This window comes from Athene cunicularia (assembly GCF_003259725.1).
Source record: "Athene cunicularia isolate RWA chromosome 1 unlocalized genomic scaffold, athCun1 chr1_part1, whole genome shotgun sequence".
NCBI lineage: Eukaryota > Metazoa > Chordata > Aves > Strigiformes > Strigidae > Athene > Athene cunicularia.
Window position 1 is genome coordinate 10913615 of NW_020799091.1, and position 18868 is coordinate 10932482.

The following is an 18868-nucleotide window of genomic DNA, read 5'->3' on the forward strand; positions in this document are numbered from 1 at the left end:
AATTCTTTGGAGAACCACATAGTTGAAAATAAGAGCACAGGAGCTTTACCCATTTATCAATTTTTATTAGTGTTAAGGATACCAAACAGCCTTCATCAAGAAACAAAATATACACACATAGTCAATTTGCTAATATAGAATAATGCTATGAACCATCTTACATAGTGATTGTACGTAAGAGCAGATCTGCCCTTTAACCTTAAAGCAAGTCCAAGTCCTTCAGAAGGTCTTTTTGTGTGGATTCTTCGCACTATTGACCCATAACATGTCAGGCCACCCTATACCAAATGCAGTGATGCTATAGAGCCTCTTACCCCTTCTGTCAGAAGGTGGCTGTGGATCTCTCTGTAAGTACTGAGACCCTGACTGCAGTAGAGCGGGCAGAAATGGAGACTGCAGAGGGAAATTATTGTTGCTGCCTTGGAAGGAACGTGGCTTTTGAAAGGCAACTTATGTGTAGTCTCTCAGAGAACACTTCTCTCTTGTGGGGAGAGAGGCTGAGCGAAGCAACGTGCTGATGGGTGTATTAAAGAGGTGACCACAGTAGGGGATCCTACCATAAATGCAGCACAGGAACCCAGACCAAGCAGTGCCCCCCACCCTTAGCATGGAGACGAGAAGCAGCCTGGAGTACAGATCCCTGCACATCCATGGCTTCCTTCACTGTAAGCCCTGTCTATCTTCTGCAACCTGGTACTTGTCTGTCTGGAAGAGCAATGGGCAGTCATGGTTCTACCGAGTGTGTTTTTTATCTCCACTTCTACAGTAAAATTCTGTATTTCAATGGAAGTATGCTATGAGGAAAAAGACTATACATAGGGCTCAGAAATGGCTAAGCTGTTTAGTCCACCAGAATAACTTTGTAGCAGTTGCAATGCAGGCAGAAAGGCTTCTTTGGTTGATACACAGTTGCTTCCCTTAGTTAACAGAAAAATGAAATACCTTAAATAAGCCACTATGATCCTGCACAGAAGCATTAAAATCGCTAATTATGCTTACCCAAGCAAAACGAAACGACTGATTCCAGCAGCTTGCAGGTGCCCCTTGGTATTCCCCTACCTTCCCCTGATGAGTATGAGGCACTGGAGGACAGCGGAGCTGCAGAGAGCCCAGGGGAGCCATGCTCTGCTCTGCTCCCCCCTCATAAAGGTGCTTCAGTTGCATCCTGGCACACCCAATGTAAACCATAAGCGAGACTCTAAAGTTGCAGAGACGGAAGTAAACTTTGGCCTACAAAGTCATGTAGGTTGTTCCTCTACCACCGTGTGTTATTGGTAGGAGCTGCCCTTTCTTTAAATAAGGCATCATTTACATGGCTTCCTACGGTCCACATCGAAGTGAAGGGCAAAGTGAGAACAATGGTGATATGTTTCAGGTGCTATCGCTGGTTGTCTCTACGTGTTGGCAAATGCTCTCATTAACACTGCTATGCAGACATTAATAGCAGAGGGTTTACAGCTATTCTAGGCCCCCGTATAAAGTCAGGTTTGATATTTCCTTTTAGAAAAGGGGAGATTTTCAAACTTCTGGGCAGATGTTTTTCCTCCACAGTACTTCATTCTGGTGCACAGTCTCTCTTTATAAAGCCAAGTGATTTCTAGCACGTAAATGAACAAAGAAGGAGCTCTAGGTTTCTTTCAGGTGGCAAGTGCAATTAGCTTGTATTACAATCTAGCCACTGAGAAGGTTAATTGCATAGGGGGCCTTGTTTGTGTGGTTTTGCTTAATCTTCCTCTAGTGCTATGGTACTAATAAATTACCCTGGAGAGAAATAAATAAATAGGTTGGCATCTCCCAGACACCACGCTGGGAATCCAGTGGGTTTCAGAAAAGCTGCCCCCATGGTCCTGGGAAGGTACTCGACAAAAAAAGTTCATATTATACGACTGTCTGTACAGGAGCAACACACTGTGCGGGAGAGCCAGCTCTCTCCGAGGATGAGGTGGAACGGTTGGTGATTTCTCTCTGCAGTTCCTCCACTTTCTTCTGCAGCTCAGCCCGCTTGGCAAGAAGCTCCTTGTAGCGATTGTGGACAGGTTCCTGCAAGAAAATGTGTAGCTGAGTGCTGGGAGGCAAGCATGGAAGTGGAAGCCTGAACCACAAAATGTCGCTGACCTGGCACGCAGCTATGAGGAAGGAGGGGTGTAGGTAGGTAATGTCAGTGTCTCCAGCCCAGGGCTGAGTGAGTAGTTGCTCTGGGAGATTCATTTTTATCCGACATGCATACTGCAATAGTAACTAAACAAAATTTTGTGTATATTTTTAAAGATGACAATTACAAAACTCTAATCTCTGATGTTTCTGGGGGACACTATCCTTGACATCTGAGCTTGGCCATAATTTCAGGGCTTTGGGGAAAAAAATGCAGATTTACCTAAATATTTTCACATAATTCTGACTGTTGAACAGTTAGTACTGCAAAGCATTTGATAGGTTCCTGTATCTAATGGCCCTGTTAACTGCAGTTGGACACTGAGGCCAGTGTCCCTTTGTCCCTTCCTATTAAAAAGTGATTTCAGCATTTAGGGCCATGTTCAGACTGCTTGTCTCAGGTGTCTGCCCTGGGCAAACCACTTTCCTGCTGGCAGGGTTCAGGGAGTGTACAGAGTTGCAGTCAGACCCCTGTGCCTCAGGTAGCCCAAGCAAGCTAGTCACCTAAATACAGCCCCACCCAAAGCTCTGATCTAGAATCCCACATCCAAAAAAGTCTTAGGTTTTTAGGCTCTTTTGTAAAGGAAGAGAGAATTCAAATGATTCTCCCCCTATTCTAAGTGAGAAATGTTCCACATTGCCGAGAATCTTCAGCTCTGCAGATTTCACAAGGCAGCAACCTCCAGCTGAGCACCTGCACCAGCCAGCTGCAGGTGCTCTTTCATTTGCTTCCATCTGAATGTAGGTTGTTTTGTTTTGTTACGATTTAAGCAATGGAAGCTTAAGTTTGTACATTACTTCTTGTGCTTCAAAGGTCTTGAACTCCAAATTGACAGTATTAGTACTAGCAGAGAGGGAAATAAAAGGATCCTTGGAGGAGACATACCTGCGGTTTCATCCTGGGGTTCCAGCGGATGTAGTAGCCGACCCAGAGCTCGAGGTGGCGCATGCTGGCCACGGGATACAGGACGTGGTTGGAGTAGCTCACGTACAAGGGGTTAGTAAAGTCTTCCAGTTGGCTGTTGATGTAAGACCAAAGTGACACCGTCTTTTTTGGAAGGCTCTGTAAAAGAAGCGGGTGAAGGCGGCTTTATTTTTCGTACAAATCCCTGCATTTATCCACAAAGTATAACAGCACATACATATACATGTCATTAATACAGAGATGGTTGGATTTTTGTAGCTTAAACAAAAAAAACCCACAACATTCTTTTGATGTGGTTACTGTAACTGAAGCACGTGGATGCAGGCAGGCACACGCATCCCCTCTTACCCACCCAGCTGCCAACTGCCATCGACACAGCAAGAGGACACTGGCATGTGAACTCTCAATGTTTTAGTTAAACTTCACTCTTTAAAGTGCTCCTGGAGGACTTGCTGGAGTATTTAATTGCAAAGAAAAAAAGAAAACATTTGACTTAGGTCCTGATCTAGTGGAATAATTAGGGCTGTGAATAGTCCCAGTGAAACCAGTGTTGAAGTGCTTTCTAGATTAAGTACTTCGCTAGGCTGAGGCCTTTAAAAAATCCCCAAAATGCACGTGCAAACAGCACACAGTTTTTTTCTTCTCTGGAAATTACAATTATTCAGTCACTGTGGACTCTAGAGAAACAGAGACCCTGATTTCATTACAGCGCAATGCTATCACTTCTGTACTACAGTTTTTTTAATTTTTATTTTTTACCTGATGCGCTACCAAATACAATCGCATAAGGTCCACACAGCACTGTCCTCAATGTACCTCTCTGATGTTAGGCTGCAACCTTTTGGTGACGAAATGCTTCTTCAGATAGGTGAATGCCACTGCTTTTCCCTCTGAGTCCAGACTGGGTCTGAATGTACATGTCTATATGATCCTTCCTTGGCAAACAAACCTCGACAAGACTGCAGGGCAAAGCTGGCTGGTGGCAGGACCTAGAGGCATGTCCTTCCTAATGCTAGCAGCTCTGTCCTCTCCCAGAAAAATTCAAGCACAGCAAGAACACAAGTTGAGACCAGTTACTTGATGAATGCTATGTGTGCAGAATGACAACGCACACCTGGTAATTAAAAGAAACCTAAAGGGACCACTTCAAGGAAAGGGGAGGACAGAAATGTACCACTTTTGACAGAGAAGGTTACATTAAACTGAAGTTCAAAGAAATACTGCATTTCCAACGACCTAGGGGACACCAGGAGCTATTCAGCCACCTGAATTCAGCAGCTGAAAGCCATGCTGAAAGCAGTGGGGCTGTCCAGAGGGACACGGCATTGCTCTGAAATGTAAAGTCTCCAACAGACACCAGTTTGCACAGAGGAAAATACCCCATGTCCCAGTTGTTAAGAAGGATCCTTGGCATTACCCGCACCTGCATCTACCACTATTTTTGAGTGCTGAAACATTTCTCTAGCAATATTTGGCCAGCCAAAGCAATCACAGGCCTTCACTTTGTAGAGATGTCTTACCTCCTTCACTCTCTGCTGCTCACTGCTGCACAGGAAGGTCCCAAACAAACAGCTGTACAGGTGATCCAGGATGGTTATCAGGAAGTACTCATTGAACTCAAATGCTGTAGGAAACTTCAGACAGAACCAGGTAATTAGGCTGAGATTTTAGAAAGGAACTGCAAATAAACTTTCTCCCACTTTGTGATCTTGGTAAGGAGTTGGTCACTCTTCTTGATTTCTAAACCTGTTCCCTGCCTAGCTGGACATTCAGGATCATATTTGCTCCTTCCAGAAGCAAGAGTTGCTTTCTTGGAAAGCTGCTTCACATGTGCAGAAAGGAATTTTGAGCAAAAGCCAGAGGTCTGAAAGGTTTGATTGCTGTGTTTATACACACTCTGTGCTGTTTCAAGTTGAAGCTTGCTCTGCCTGCCCCTCATGACAGATCATACAACGAGATTGTGAACAAAAGGCTGAAGCACATGTGAAATAATGCATGAAAAGAGATGAAAGTTTCCTGGGGCCAAATAGAAATAACTTGTGTATGTAACACAGCACTTCCCAAAGGGAACAGCAGGGAGGCATCCTGAAACACAGGTCAGCAGGAGGAACAGGTGTCTGGGCAGGGGCTGTGTTTGCTGTTGCTGTTCCATGCAGAAACAATCACACCCAAGACAGGGAGAACTGATGCTCCACAAAGGGTCAGTAAGAATACATGCAGTGAACTGCAAAGACATGCTGAGGTGATGGAGAGGAGAGTGGGAAGCGTTCCTCCCTCACAAACCACTTCTTTTCCCTGGCTGCAACATCCTGACTTCACCAGCTGCAGGTCAGGATGTTGCCTGTCAAGAGAATCCAAGGAGAGCACGATGTAAGCCTCCCTCTTTCTCTGCTTGGATCTGGTACAGCTTCATAAATAGTGATATCCTTCTTTTCCATTTCACCTGTTTAATCCATAATGAGCCTAATTTTTTCAGTGAACTGCCTGTCCATGGCTGACATTTGCCATGTGACACATTTGGCATCACAACAGAAACAAAAAAACCTTCCAGGTTCCAAATACCTGGTAAAAAAACTTCCCAAGCATAGGGAATCTCTCCTGAAATGTACCTCTGCCATGCCTGGTCTCAAGTAAGGAACTCAGCTCTGTACATTGTGTATGAATCAGGAGCAATGTATTTGGCTTCAGAAGAAGTTAAAACAGAGCAAATGCATGTCTTGCTGCAGGTTTGGTCACAGGATCATCTTGAGTAAAGGCAACAGGGATCTGCCTGCACCCACCATGCTAGAGACTTACATTAGCAGCTCAAGTCACTTATGCTTCTGACAGAACAGCGAGCTACTGAGGATGGCTGGGCTGTCTGTTCCTGCCCACGGTAAAAGTGAGGCAGCTGTCCCCTCTTTCAGGATGAGGCAAGCTGCTTCTCACAAGCTCACATCTATTATAGCAGCACATAGGTAAGAAGCATCTACTAACTAGCTAATCTGACGCAAGCCAACATCACGTCCTTCCTGGGCACTCGTGCATTCAGGGTCTTTGCTAAACAGACTCCCAGGAAAATTGTTGCCAGAGTGAAAACAAGAGTAGGAACCCAGGAAAGAGAGCCTGTGCAGGTCAGCTTGGAAATTATTCCTGTGGCCAGACACTGTGCCACATCCTGGCACACTGGCTCTGCAGACATGTGTGCCACCCAGAAATTTACCTGTCTTGTCATTTGCCAGACACAGTCGATGAACTGGAGGAAGACAGGAGAGCGATCCGCATCTGCGTGATTCTTATCTCCATGGCCAACTCTCTGAAACAGAGCAGGACAAAGAACATGAGTCGCACAGGGCTTCGTGGGGAAACTGCTGAGGTCTCCCCTCAGTCACCCAAGCCTTTATCAACAGCTTTAAGAAGGTTCCAATGCATCTTGATTTTGCTTTGTCCCTATCAGTGAGTAAAGGAGTATAGAACAGCTACTCCCTTTGTCTTTGAAGTGAAATTTCTTTATGGGGATATTTTCATGCTAAATTAAAACAAGAGTTGTTTGAGTAGAGGCTCCAGATGCTATGCTGGCACTGACTCCAGTTAATAGCTAAAGTTCAGAAGGAAAAAAAAATGAGAATGCTTTTTGCTTCAGTTGCAGCTGTTGTCCTGGCTACTTCAGTAGTACAGTGTGCTAGATCTAAACACTACCTACAAGCACAGCATGTGGTGATAACCATCACACAACACCTCACAGCTTCCAAGTGCTGTACAAACACTAACCCAGCCCATCTCCTGCCACCTCAAGAGAGGCAGTGATGAAAGTATCCCCAGAAGTAGGCCTCCAACCCTGACCATGCTGTGTGGCCAAGACAGGCAAGGCCTGATTCCTTGTAATTAGTATAGTATGTTAGTGGTTATGTATTACCCAGGAGACCTAAGTACCATACAGACAGAACAAGAACATGTAAGTAACAGAGATCCCTTCCTTTTCTGTAATACTGTTGTCCCCTCACCATAGGAAATCAGTATCATTATCTTATTTGTATAGACAGGGAAGCTAAAATACTCATCGTTCAAACACCAGATAACAGTTTTGCTGCAGCAGAACCTCAGTTGCTTGGTGACTCAGTTTCCCCACCTTCCTCAGAGCATTTGACTATGCACCATCACACATGCTGTGAACAGACCCTGTTCTAGCCCTTGCCAAAATTCAACAACTGCAAGAGAACATCTGTGAGCAAAACACAACAGGAACTACCAAAAGGCTCTCTCAACTCCCATCAGTGCAAATGGTAACAAACTGCTGTGTTACGAGTCCACAAAGCTGCCTCTCTGCCAACTCTAGGAACACAACCACGAGCTACTCTTGGTCCAATCTCAAATGGCTGATCTTTTACCTAAACAATTAAAAGCCTCCCCAAAAATAAAATGCACCTGAAGAAAATGTGAGGTCAAGGCCATAACCAAATTCTCCAGCCTCTTCAATACCAAGGCATTTGTTAGATGACGGTGTCCAAGCAGTCTCAGAAAATGGACTGAACTGGAAAGAAAGACAAAAAAATACCCCAGTGGTCTCTGCCAACTCCCAGCAGAAATGCCTGTCCTGAACCCAAAGCACACTGTTAGTTTAAGCCTAAGCATGGGAAGACAATCTATCAGTCAGACACCTGAGAGATTTAATACCACCTGTTCCTTGTATCTGACCAATACTGTCTCCATGGAGGTTAAGAGATGACTGGAATTATAGCAGAAAACAATAGCAGCAGCATTCACCTTTCTTCTGCAAGTTCAGCAGGGAGACTTCTCACAGGAAAGGCTAAACTCCTTTGAAATCCTTCAAGGTGGGCAATAACTTTCTGTTCAATGCCTTCCAAGGGCTAGTGACTCACCAACTGAAATCTGTGGCCAAAGCTCAGCCACTCCTTCTCCACTAGCACTTCAAAGCCCCTGATAGTTCGGTAGTAGCCATCTAACATGAGCAGAGAGAGAGAGGTGAGCTGGGCTGTCCGGTCCCAGCCATCACTGCAGTGTACCACCACAGATGTCTTCCCCGACTCCACCTTGTCAGCAATTCGAAGGGCTCCAGCAAGAATAAGCTAGGACCAAAAAAAAAAAAAAAAGTTACAAAATCTCTTTGGAACAGAAACTATAAATGAAAAATGTCTATTGACAACACAGGACAAACCAAGGGCTCTGTCTGCTGCAAAGAAAATGGTAAATCAGTTCCAACTCCTTTATAACTAGGACAGCAAATTGGTGAACACATTTTTTGTTCCAGCAAGATGACAATACATCTAAATTGTAGTGTAGGCACAACTCTAGACAAGCCCTTGCATTAAACTCAGTCCTTGGACAGTTCAGGAATTAAGTGCAAGAGCATTCTGCGTCTGTAACATGAACACAAAATGGCCATCGTCCTGCAACTGCCCCAGGAGCAGATCTACCCCATCTGTGTTAGCAAGTCAACAATGTAACCTGGGCATTTTTAGGAGAGAGAGCTTAATTTGAAAATCAACATCTGAAGAATTTTGCCCCACTCATTCTGACTCTGCTTGGATTCCTGAAAGGCTGATGGCATGAACTCCCAACACTTGCTGGTCTGGACCAGGCAGTAACGTCAGGATGTCAAGGATCCCCGAGTCAAAAGATTGGAAACTCACCAGGGCTTTCACAGTCACATATTACCCAGGAACACACTTCACTTCCAAAACACCATCTTTCAGTATTTCAAGCTCCTCTCTTGTCCCTTTTCCCAACACCTCAAAATTCCCTATTCTGTGAAAGTGTGGTTTCATTTGTTTATAAATTGAAAAAAAAAAAAAAAATCTAAGTCTTTACAGTTCCCATGAATTGAAAAATCCAGCACTGGTGTTAGCTACATTTCCCAGTGAACAGACTGGTATGGACTTGTGGTTGGTTACTCAGCCACATCTAGTGGATGCAGACATGCATACCTTAATATGCTCCAGCCAGTGAGTTGACTCTAAATTAGACAGCCAGTGAGTCTCCTCAATATTGGGATACACAATTTCTTTCAGTTTTCTCAGTGACTCTCTCATAACATGAATATTGTGAATGTCCAGGAACACTAATTCTGCATTCTGATAGGCATCCTCACTCTCATAGCCCCCTCCTTTAGCCTGAAGAACAAAATCCACATACAGATCATTAAGCAGAAAACATATTTTATACTTTTTCCCAATTGTTTGTCCTGAGTGAATATCAGCTGACAAAATACCACAGTGATTACGCTATCTAAAGCAGGCAGAAAACATTTGATTTATCTTACAATTAGGAACAAACATGTGCATGTACGCACTCTGTGTTTCTTTCCTGCAATAGTTAATGAATGCTATCATTTTTACCAAAGAATATTGCATTACAAGCCTTCTTTTCCTCTGTAATTATCATTTATTCCCATTCAAGCTACTAGCTCATTAGATTCACTATTCTGTCATTTACAAATTTACCATACTATTACAGAGGAGAATATCCCACACACTAATTGCCTTCCCTAAGTAGTGAGAAAGGCAGATTTAAAAAGAAGAAAAAAAAAAATCACTTTTAGTGCAACAAAGCAATTTTAACATTAAAACAGAGCTTAGAGTGATGGCTTGAAAACATAATTTTTAAAAGGGTAGAAAGGAGGACCTTGGGAATGACCAACCTGTCGGCCTCACCTCTGTGCCTGGGAAGATCATGGAACAGATACTCCTAGAAGCTATGCTAAGGTACATGGAGGACAGAGAGGTGATTTGAGACAGCCAGCATGGCTTCACCAAGGACAAGTCCTGCCTGACCAAACTAGTGGCTTTCTGTGATGGAGTGACTACATCAGTGGACACGGGAAGAGATATGAGTGTTGTCTATCTGGACTTCTGTAAGGCCTTTGACATGGTACCCCACAACATCCTTCTCTAAATGGGAGAAATATGGATTTGATAGGCGAACTGCTTTGTGGATCAGGAATTGGTAGGATGTATGCATCCAGAGGATAGTGATCAACAGCTCAATGTCCAGATGGAGACTGGTCACAAGCAGTGTGACCAGTGTGACTCTGTATTGGGACCAGTACTGTTTAGTATCTTCATTAATGACATGGACAGTGGGATCAAGTGCACCTGCAGCAAGTTTGCAGATGACACCAAGCTGAGTCATGCAGTTGACATGCCTGGGGGACAGGATGCCATCCAGGACAAGCTCGAGAATTGGGCCTGTGTGAACCTCATGATCTTCAACAAGGCTAAGTGCAAAGTCCTACATCTGGGTTGAGGCAACCCCAGTATCAATACAGGCTGGAGGATGAAGGGACTGAGAGCAGCCCTGCAGAGAAGGACTTGGAGATACTGATGATGAAAAGCTGGACATGAGCTGACAATGAAGCCCAGAAAGCCAACCGTATCCTGGGCTGCATCAAAAGAAGTGTGGCCAGCAGGTCGAGGGAGATGATTCTGCTCCTTTGCTCTGGTATGATCCCACCTGGCGTACTGTGTCCAGCTCTGGAGTCTTCAGCCCAGGAAATGGAACAGCTCTCCTATGAAGACAGGCTGACAGAGTTGGGGTTGTTCAGCCTGGAGAAGAGAAGGCTCCAGGGAGACCTTACTATGGCCTTTCAGTACTTCAGGGGGGCTTGTAAGAAAGATGGGGACAGACTTTTTAGTAGGGTTGTTGCGACAGGACAAGGGGTAATGGTTTTAAATTTAAAGAGGGTAGATTCAAGCTGGATATAAGGAAGACATTTTCCACAATGAGGGTGGTGAAACACTGGCACAGGTTGCCCAGAGAGGTAGTAGATGCACCCTCTCTGGAAACATTCAAGGTCAGGTTGGATGGGGCTCTGAGCAACCTGATTGAGTTGAACATGTCCCTGCTCATTGCAGGGGTGTTGGACTAGATGAACTTTAAAGGTCCCTTCCAACACAAACCATTCTATGATTCTGTAACAGCAGGAAGAACACAGCAACAATCCTAGACATTAAAGATCCCCATATTATATTTTGAAATTAAATTGTATTTTGAAATTAAAGATCATGATGCCTGATATTCAGACATTCTGAGTATCCTCTGCTCCCACCAGGGTTAACAGGGACAGAGTTCTGGCAGAGAGGAAGCAGTCTTTCAACTATGTGAAGTGAAAAATAGTCATACACAAGATCTAGAGTTTGCTAGAGTTCAACCTCAGTGCTATTTTGATTCCCCCCCACTCCATCTCATTTCCCATTGTAGATTAATCCAAATGGACCTTTAGTAGTCACACTGATATCTTGTGGATACCAGTGCAGGTGTAAAAGTATGTCTACAGAATCAGATCATTGCATATGATTCTATTCACAGTGGAAAATGCTTTGTGATCCTCAGAAATAATTTGAAATGGTGGTGGGAAATGTTCTCTAAATTACTACATTCCCAGCTTTAGACAGAGGAAGAAGCACCTGACCTTATTAGCTACAGCATTCACACTAGGCCTTGCATCAAATATGAATATTTTATGGGACTGAGCATTAGAATCCATGATGGCTTGAAGGTACTTTTCATCTTCCTTGCTTCGCTTGCCACTCACTCCCACCATTGGCTGGCTACAGCGAGTGATCGTTGCTTGACTTTCTGGGTGAATCCACGACAATACCTTTGAAAACAAATGAGAAGAAAATGAAGGAAAAATGGGAGTCACTAAACCAGTGAAGTGTTTTACCTGTAATGGCTTGCTCTGGGATCTTGCCATGTATTAGCTGGTTCCAGAAGGCTGGATTCTATTAAATCATGACTGATAGAAAGAAAGAACACTTCTGTCCTTACTCATTCATTCTGGTGTCATTCCCAAAGTTTGAACAAACAAGAGGTGACTGAATAGGTTTAAGTCTTACTTTTAAATATGATGCAGACTGTTTGTGGCTCACACAACAGCAATAAAACACACTTTCTTGCTCTGCAGTCATTGGGTAATATCTTACTCTCCATTACACCATGTAAAACACTTTAGGAACAGATTTAATTTTCTATAGACTTGAGAAGTAAAACAGTACATTCTCAGTTACTGCTGAAATAATCATCGTAATGATGTGTTGTGTTTTAATTTCATTTACTAAGCATTTTAATCAAGAGTATCACTAAGTATTTCTCTATCCTGAAAGTCAGAGCAGGCCAGACAATCGTAAACAACCAAACAGGGCTGCTTTGTGTTTCCCAGGAACTCAACTAAGATTCAGTCTGGGTTGTGCTAAGTTATCTTATCTTCTCATTTTAGTTTAGTCTACATCTCTTTCACAACAGCAGTTCCAGCAGATAATGTTGCTTTCTAACTCCTCAAACATGTTGCTGTCACTTTTATTATCCATTGACCATTTATTTGCTCCCCGGAATCCACTCAGCCTGATCTTGGTATTACTTATGGCCCAAAGATATCTAACAGAACCACATCAAAGTGGCTTCTTTTGTCACACTCACTGGCAGGCGTCCTCTTGATCTGAAGGATGCTACTCTCTTTAATTCTTCATCAGGAATGTTTACAGGCACAGCTAGAATGGCAGGGTATGTATCACACAGCTCGTAGCGCTCATTAATCTTGGTCAACCTCCAGCTTTCATTGGGAATTCCCTAAAGAGGATAAAACAGCAGGTTAGCAAATGAGTTGCGCTGGGTCCTCAGCACAATCAAATTTCCTGACCTGAAATTCAAGGTAGCTCTTGTTAATGAAGGACATTTAGGGCTGGAGCCTGGGACTGTATTATCTTGGTATCTTGCATTTCATGCCTCTTCTCAGAGAGGCAAATGTTTTGTATCACATTGCTGAAGAACAGGAAAACTAGAAGACTGCAGGCAGGCTCACCTATGGCCAAGGAATTGTGGAAGCTACAGATGTGGCAACACAGGTGATCCCCCTGAGAGCATCTTTAACATACCTCCCAGTTTCATCATGGTGCTTACAGAAGAGCCAGGAGCAGGACAGAACAGGTGACTGACCGTCCTCAGTCCTCTCTCAGCACTTAGCTGAAATGTGGTGGGTAGAAACTGGGGATGGAAAGTGGAGTTACCAGACAGGATGGAGGGGAAGACAGAAGGGAGAACAGGCAGTAAAGCACCCGAAAAGAATCAATCTGGTTTGGGTCTTGTTCAGTGTTTGTGGCACAGCTGTCCAACCCTCTAAAAACACCAGAAACCTAGTAACTGTATGTCTCTGGTTGCGTGACTGTATGCTATCTGGACAGTGATATGCAACTCCCACATCGCACTCAGACTAAGTTCTCTGGTCCTACTAATCTGCCTTGGGCTGGGAGAGCAGGAGATCTACACACACATGCATATCACCAAGCTCAGTGTGCCCTGATGGGGAAGCAACTCAACAGGTTCCCAGGTGATAACCTCCAGGTAACACCTGAAGCACAATGCGGATGATCCTGACAACCTGCAGACTTAGTCTGGCTGACACTGGGAGTTAACAAATCAAACCGGTGTGGTTGCTACTGCATGCCTGCAGGGAGAAATTTAAACAGACACTTGCTGCAGCAGGGGTGAGCACAACACAAAGCATCTCTGGCCGGGGGTGGGGGAAGACAGATCTACTGTGAACATGGCCAGGCTGTTAAGCACAAGAGTCTGTTTTAGAGGAGCATCAGCTCTTAAAACAAGTCATGCTTCTGTTCTAATACACAGTACTTCATTTTAAGAAGGGTGGTGGAACACTGATTACCACTACCGCGGCTCCCACAGGAAATAAATGACAAATCTAACACAAGTTAGACAAGCTCTCGTAATTATGGTTGGCCCACAGACTGCAGCCGGTTGCCGGTCACAGCAGTGAGTCATGCTGTCAGAACAGGCCATGGTTAGAAATCTGAAGAGAGGGCAGATCTTCTGTTTAATACTGGTCACACCCTGGTTGTGAATCACCCTTGGTCCTGCGGCCTTCCCTGGAAAGGAAATGTTACTACAAGGAATCAACATTGCTGACAGGAATCATGAGTACCCCAAAACCCCAAAGGAAAGCTATTTTTGGCACTGCCTGAAGTCAAAGAAGTGGCAGAAATGGGGATCAAACAGTGTGTATACACAGTCCAAGCTTTCTGATGGGTAAAACATGCTTGGGAGGTCTACCTGCTGTACACAGCAAGAATGGAATCTCCTGGGTCCACCAGCTCTGCTGTCAACCAGGGAATAGCAAGACTTGCTCTTAGCTGTTCATCAGGCTGTGATCAAACTGGTTACGATCTGGAAGTGAACTAATGGCAAATGACTAAACTGTTCTCAGTCCTGTCCTGGTAAGTACATAACTGCACTGCAATGGATCCACCAGCAACACTGGGAGATTTCACCTCCCCCAAATCTGAATTAAAACTATACTGTTGGCACACTCTTGGCAAGGAAAATGGGAGCTGACAAGCAGTTACAGAGCAGAAACTCTTCTTTTTGTTCTACCTTGCAATTCTATCAGTGCTCACGAAAAGATCAAGCAGTCACTGGCACTGCAAAGCACCCTCTTCACAGTGCTGGGCAGAAGAGCTTCAGCACAGACTGCTCAGTCCAGAACCAGCACCTCCAAAGCTGTAAGTCTTTTAGTTGTCACCCTGACAAAATTGAATGAAATCTTTCCTGTGCAATAGCCCAGACCAGAAAAATCCATGACAAGCCCCCAGAGAAAGAAAAGAGGCTGTATGTCAGCATTCAAATTTCCTTTGGATCATGGGGAATGACTGCTTTCCCCTGGCACAGGGTCCTTGTATCAGCACCATCCTAAGAAGGTTTTGGATTCAGTCTGTGACTTTCTCTAAGGAATTGAAGCAAACAGAAATAAGTGAAGTGGGCTAGAAGAGAAGCTGAATTTGCATCTTCCCAGGAGGTTTGCCGTGATGCAGTGTAGCTTCTGCATTTATTCATGCTCCTTCAGATTTGCACTTTCTCCAGCTGGAATCAATAGAAAAAGCTAAACATGATAAAAAGCACATTGGTATTTCCTCATATAAGATGCATTTCACTGCTTCCTGGTAAGTTGTAAGCACCCAAAAGCCTGCTATCAAACCAACCCAAACTGTTGCAGATGTAACTCAAGAAGCCTATGTAGGCTCAGAACTAGCTCTGGGAGCCACTGCGAACAGCAGGCGTGATTGTCCTGGAGCTACTAGGGAACGTGGCTGCCACGTGCCCACATCAGTGACCAAAGTTTGCTGCCCTGACTGGTGTACAAAGTCTGTCTTCTCCAGTTAAACTAATGCTGCTAGTAGATCCTATTAAACTTGTGTATTCTCAAAACAGGGTGGTTTGTCTGAACTGCCTACTGGTGACCCTTGCCTTGCATCAGCCTCTGAACTGTCCCCGGGTTTGGGAGCAGGCAAGCCAGCCTTGCAGCCCTCCCCCTTCTCTACTCCCCAAGGGCATCTTCAAATCCAGCTCTGATGTGGCCCAGCTGCACCCCTGCAGCTCAGACTGCCAAGGGCACTGCAAAGCCATGCAAAAGAGCCATGTGAAAATATAGAGAAAGGCAAGAAATGTAAATCTGTAGACAGAGGGAGAGGATTGTTGAGATGGGGATCACTGGCAGCCCAAGATTTCAAGAGGGAAAACAACATCATGAAATGGTATAAAATCCAAAAGGAAAAACTGCAGGTTTAGTAGGCAGTCATTGGGTAGGGGTCAACACCTGGGTCATCTGTGTGCTGGTGTTGACATTACCGGTGAAAGATGGCAATAACAACGCAACTGAGGGAGGTGCAGAGGCTAATCTCTATCACTGGGGCCTGTCTGGCCAGGAAAGTCTCTTCAGATGCCCACTCTGAGGTGGTAAGTACTAATGCTCAACCTGGTAGCTAGTTAAATCTCAGCTATCTTTTATGTGGGTTAGCCAGTAAAGAATTGCTTCATACTCTCAATCTGCATACATCTTGCTGGAGGAGTATCTCCATGGATGGCTGAAGATGCTCAAATGCACTCACTCAGAAGAGGGATGGTAACAGCCTGGACTGAAGTTACACCTGGAGCTTGCAATGAAGGTGCCCCAGTGCTTGATAAGACTCCTTATAACTGTATCATCTAACCACAGAGATGCAGCCTTTGTGTCGTCTCCACACACAAACCAGACTTGGTTTCCCTCTGGATAGTCATTCACGTCTTACTTCAATGACCTGTGCTCAGTCACCACTTCACCTACACACATTGTTGAAGATGGAGTTTGTTAGCAGGGAATAACTGTTGAAGACACACCAGCATGGCACTGAAACCACCACCATGTAAAGCACATATTTAAGCTTAAGCACATGAGGATCTTTCACTGACAGGAAAAAAAAAATCCTTACTGAAGTTACACATCTCTCTATGGGATTCAGAAGACCAACTCTGAGCTTAGCCACACAGGTACACCCTGAGCTGCAGTGGGTAAGGCAGGGAGGGACCTGAGTTACACACCAGCACTGTGTCTCTCAAACTTGGTTTGAGCCATGAGATATCAAGAGGCTGAGCATATTAGCTCAGGCACATCCCTACACTGACACAGGATACAACTGCCAGGGCCTAGCTGGTCCCTCTGTCATGTACTCAGCCCAGGCCACGTCCACTTAGCACAAGAAAGCTGTGATTTGTTTTGCAGTAGAGAAATACCTAGCATAAGCAGGATCTCAGTTAAACCATGGGACATTTAACAGTTCAAGTCTCATTTTATTCCCTTAAGTTACACTCAACAGTCCTCCATAGGATGTTGTTCTCATGCTCTACCTTTCCCACCCTGTTTGTATACTAATGCTGGGCACTTCTTTTATCCTCAAAACAGGTCAGCTCCTCTTCTGGATTATTCATTTCTATATGTTTTCTCTGAAAGCTGCAACCACAGCCCTATATTGTGGCTCCCTGGTACATATGACCAGAGCATAGGATTACACAAGCATGACTTCTGTAGGGAGACATCACACACTTCCAGCTTCTCAAACCCTTGTAATATTTTCCAAATGCTCCCCACCTTATTAAGGAAAATGAAAGCTTTAAGTTAGTCCAAAGGCATCTCAAGGCCTTTCAGTTTCAACTGAGTCTTATTCACTTTGCAATTCTGTTTTATACTCTGCCAGCCCGCGTGTAATAAAAATCAGGGAGCAATTTCAGTTTTAAATTTCATTTGCCACATGTGATTCCATTTACCGACCAAGTCCCAAACCTCTCTGACTTCCTTTTGTTCTCTACAGGTTGCTTATTACTCCCCATAGTTTTACACCATCACAGATTTTTTAATAAGTTACATATTTCCATCTTTCCCAATAATGCTAACAGAGAAGTCAGGGGTTTACTGAGTATCTTTCCTAATTGCTACAGTCTCTATTATATCAACACACTTATACTAATCTGAAAAAAAATTGTAATTCATAAATCATACCACACACAAACTTGCCATGTCTACCAGTGTAGGCACAGATGCTACTATGGATCCTACTCTAAAAGTCTTTTCTGGATGCCTGGTAGTTGACTTCTACATTTACTCTGCTCCCTCTCTCTCTGTGTCCCTGCTCCCATAGGCAAATGACTGATCCCACCTAAGATATACCAAGTTCATGCCTGGCCATACTGCTGGGCTGCTTATGCCCTGGGCCAGCTCTTCTCTAACAGTTTTTAAACCAATTCCAAAAGATCCTACAGATAGTGTGTATGTCCCGCTTGTCTATTTCTGATCACAATTCATACAGCCAGAGACAGGTAATCCCATTATCTGATTTGATGATGCCAGTTTTGTTTCACTGTTAACAAATTCCTGCTGCCATTTCAGGTCATAATCCTGATTTACTGTAGTATTTGTTATTGCTTTAACAGGACCTGGTTGGATTAAGAAAAAAGGCTAAGACATACACACAGATAAACTGAACATCCATAGTTATAAATGCTGAAATTAAATAAACAGACTGAAATACCTAAAAGATTTGGAGGGGACATAAAGCTTCATGCTGCAGGACCTAAATCAATCTAATGAAAGAAATGAAATTCTCCTCCAGGCCAGATCACAACATAAACATCTACTGCAGTATGGTTAACCTCTTCTCCAGCAGCTGGTGTTGGTCACTTTTGGAGATAAGCTACTGGGACAGATGGATTGCGTGATCTGGAATGACTGTGGCCCATCATGGGTAAAATTCAGACAGGCCGTGGCTGCAAAATATCCTGGTTTGGATTAATTTTTGCAGATACCAATGTAAGCAAATGACTGGGGGCTTCAGCATACAAACATCAGTTTGGTTTCTTGACATAAAAGCAGTCAGGCTAAGTTTTTCCTGTCTGCTCAAAAATGATAGATACAAAAGCAGGTCATAACAATAGTACACATTGCAGCAATGTCTGTCTCATTTGTGGCACACTTTGCACACAACGGTGCTACCTCATGTGACCAGAAACAAAAGACACAGAATCACAGAATCAGATCACAGCCCAGAATCTCATTTTCTTTACAGAAAGGCCATGAAGAGCTGCAAATCACATGCATGTAAATATTCATATCCTTTCACTGTGTAACCAAGCTCCTGACAAATTTAAGGTACAGCCAATCACAATTTAAAAACTAATATGGACAGAAAAGCTTGTATTATAAAAACAGACATGATAGGATTAAGAAATTGGAACAATTTACCTCCATATTCTAAACGGTCACCCTCCCTTCTTTCCAGATATTGTAAGAATGTCTTTTGTACTTCATTTGTTTTAACTGAAGCTTGTATAAGTGAATGCTGTGCTTTTCAACTGAGGTTATTTTGACAGCACAGGTATTCTCTAGTCTTTACTCCAGACTTTTCAGCCCTATGAAGAAGCATCTTGTCCCTACAGCTTGGGCTGTAGATCCTTCTTTATAAACAGATCTTTCCTTAA

General features: G+C 43.9%; 1 protein-coding gene across 5 annotated transcripts in view; it reads right to left on the reverse strand.

Annotated features, from left to right (window-relative positions):
• Positions 1-56: 56 nt before the first annotated feature.
• MTMR2 (myotubularin related protein 2) overlaps positions 57-18868 on the reverse strand; it is a 60015-nt gene continuing 41203 nt past the window's right edge. For all 5 annotated transcript variants that reach the window (XM_026846833.1, XM_026846503.1, XM_026846571.1 and 2 more), the window contains 8 exons: positions 12491-12640; positions 11484-11672; positions 9001-9186; positions 7936-8142; positions 6279-6371; positions 4597-4710; positions 3038-3214; positions 57-2040 (listed from right to left, as the gene is read on the reverse strand). In XM_026846833.1, the coding sequence (XP_026702634.1) occupies positions 1879-2040; positions 3038-3214; positions 4597-4710; positions 6279-6371; positions 7936-8142; positions 9001-9186; positions 11484-11672; positions 12491-12640 (1278 nt within the window). In that variant the 3' untranslated portion in view covers positions 57-1878. The remainder of the gene's footprint in view (positions 2041-3037; positions 3215-4596; positions 4711-6278; positions 6372-7935; positions 8143-9000; positions 9187-11483; positions 11673-12490; positions 12641-18868) is intronic.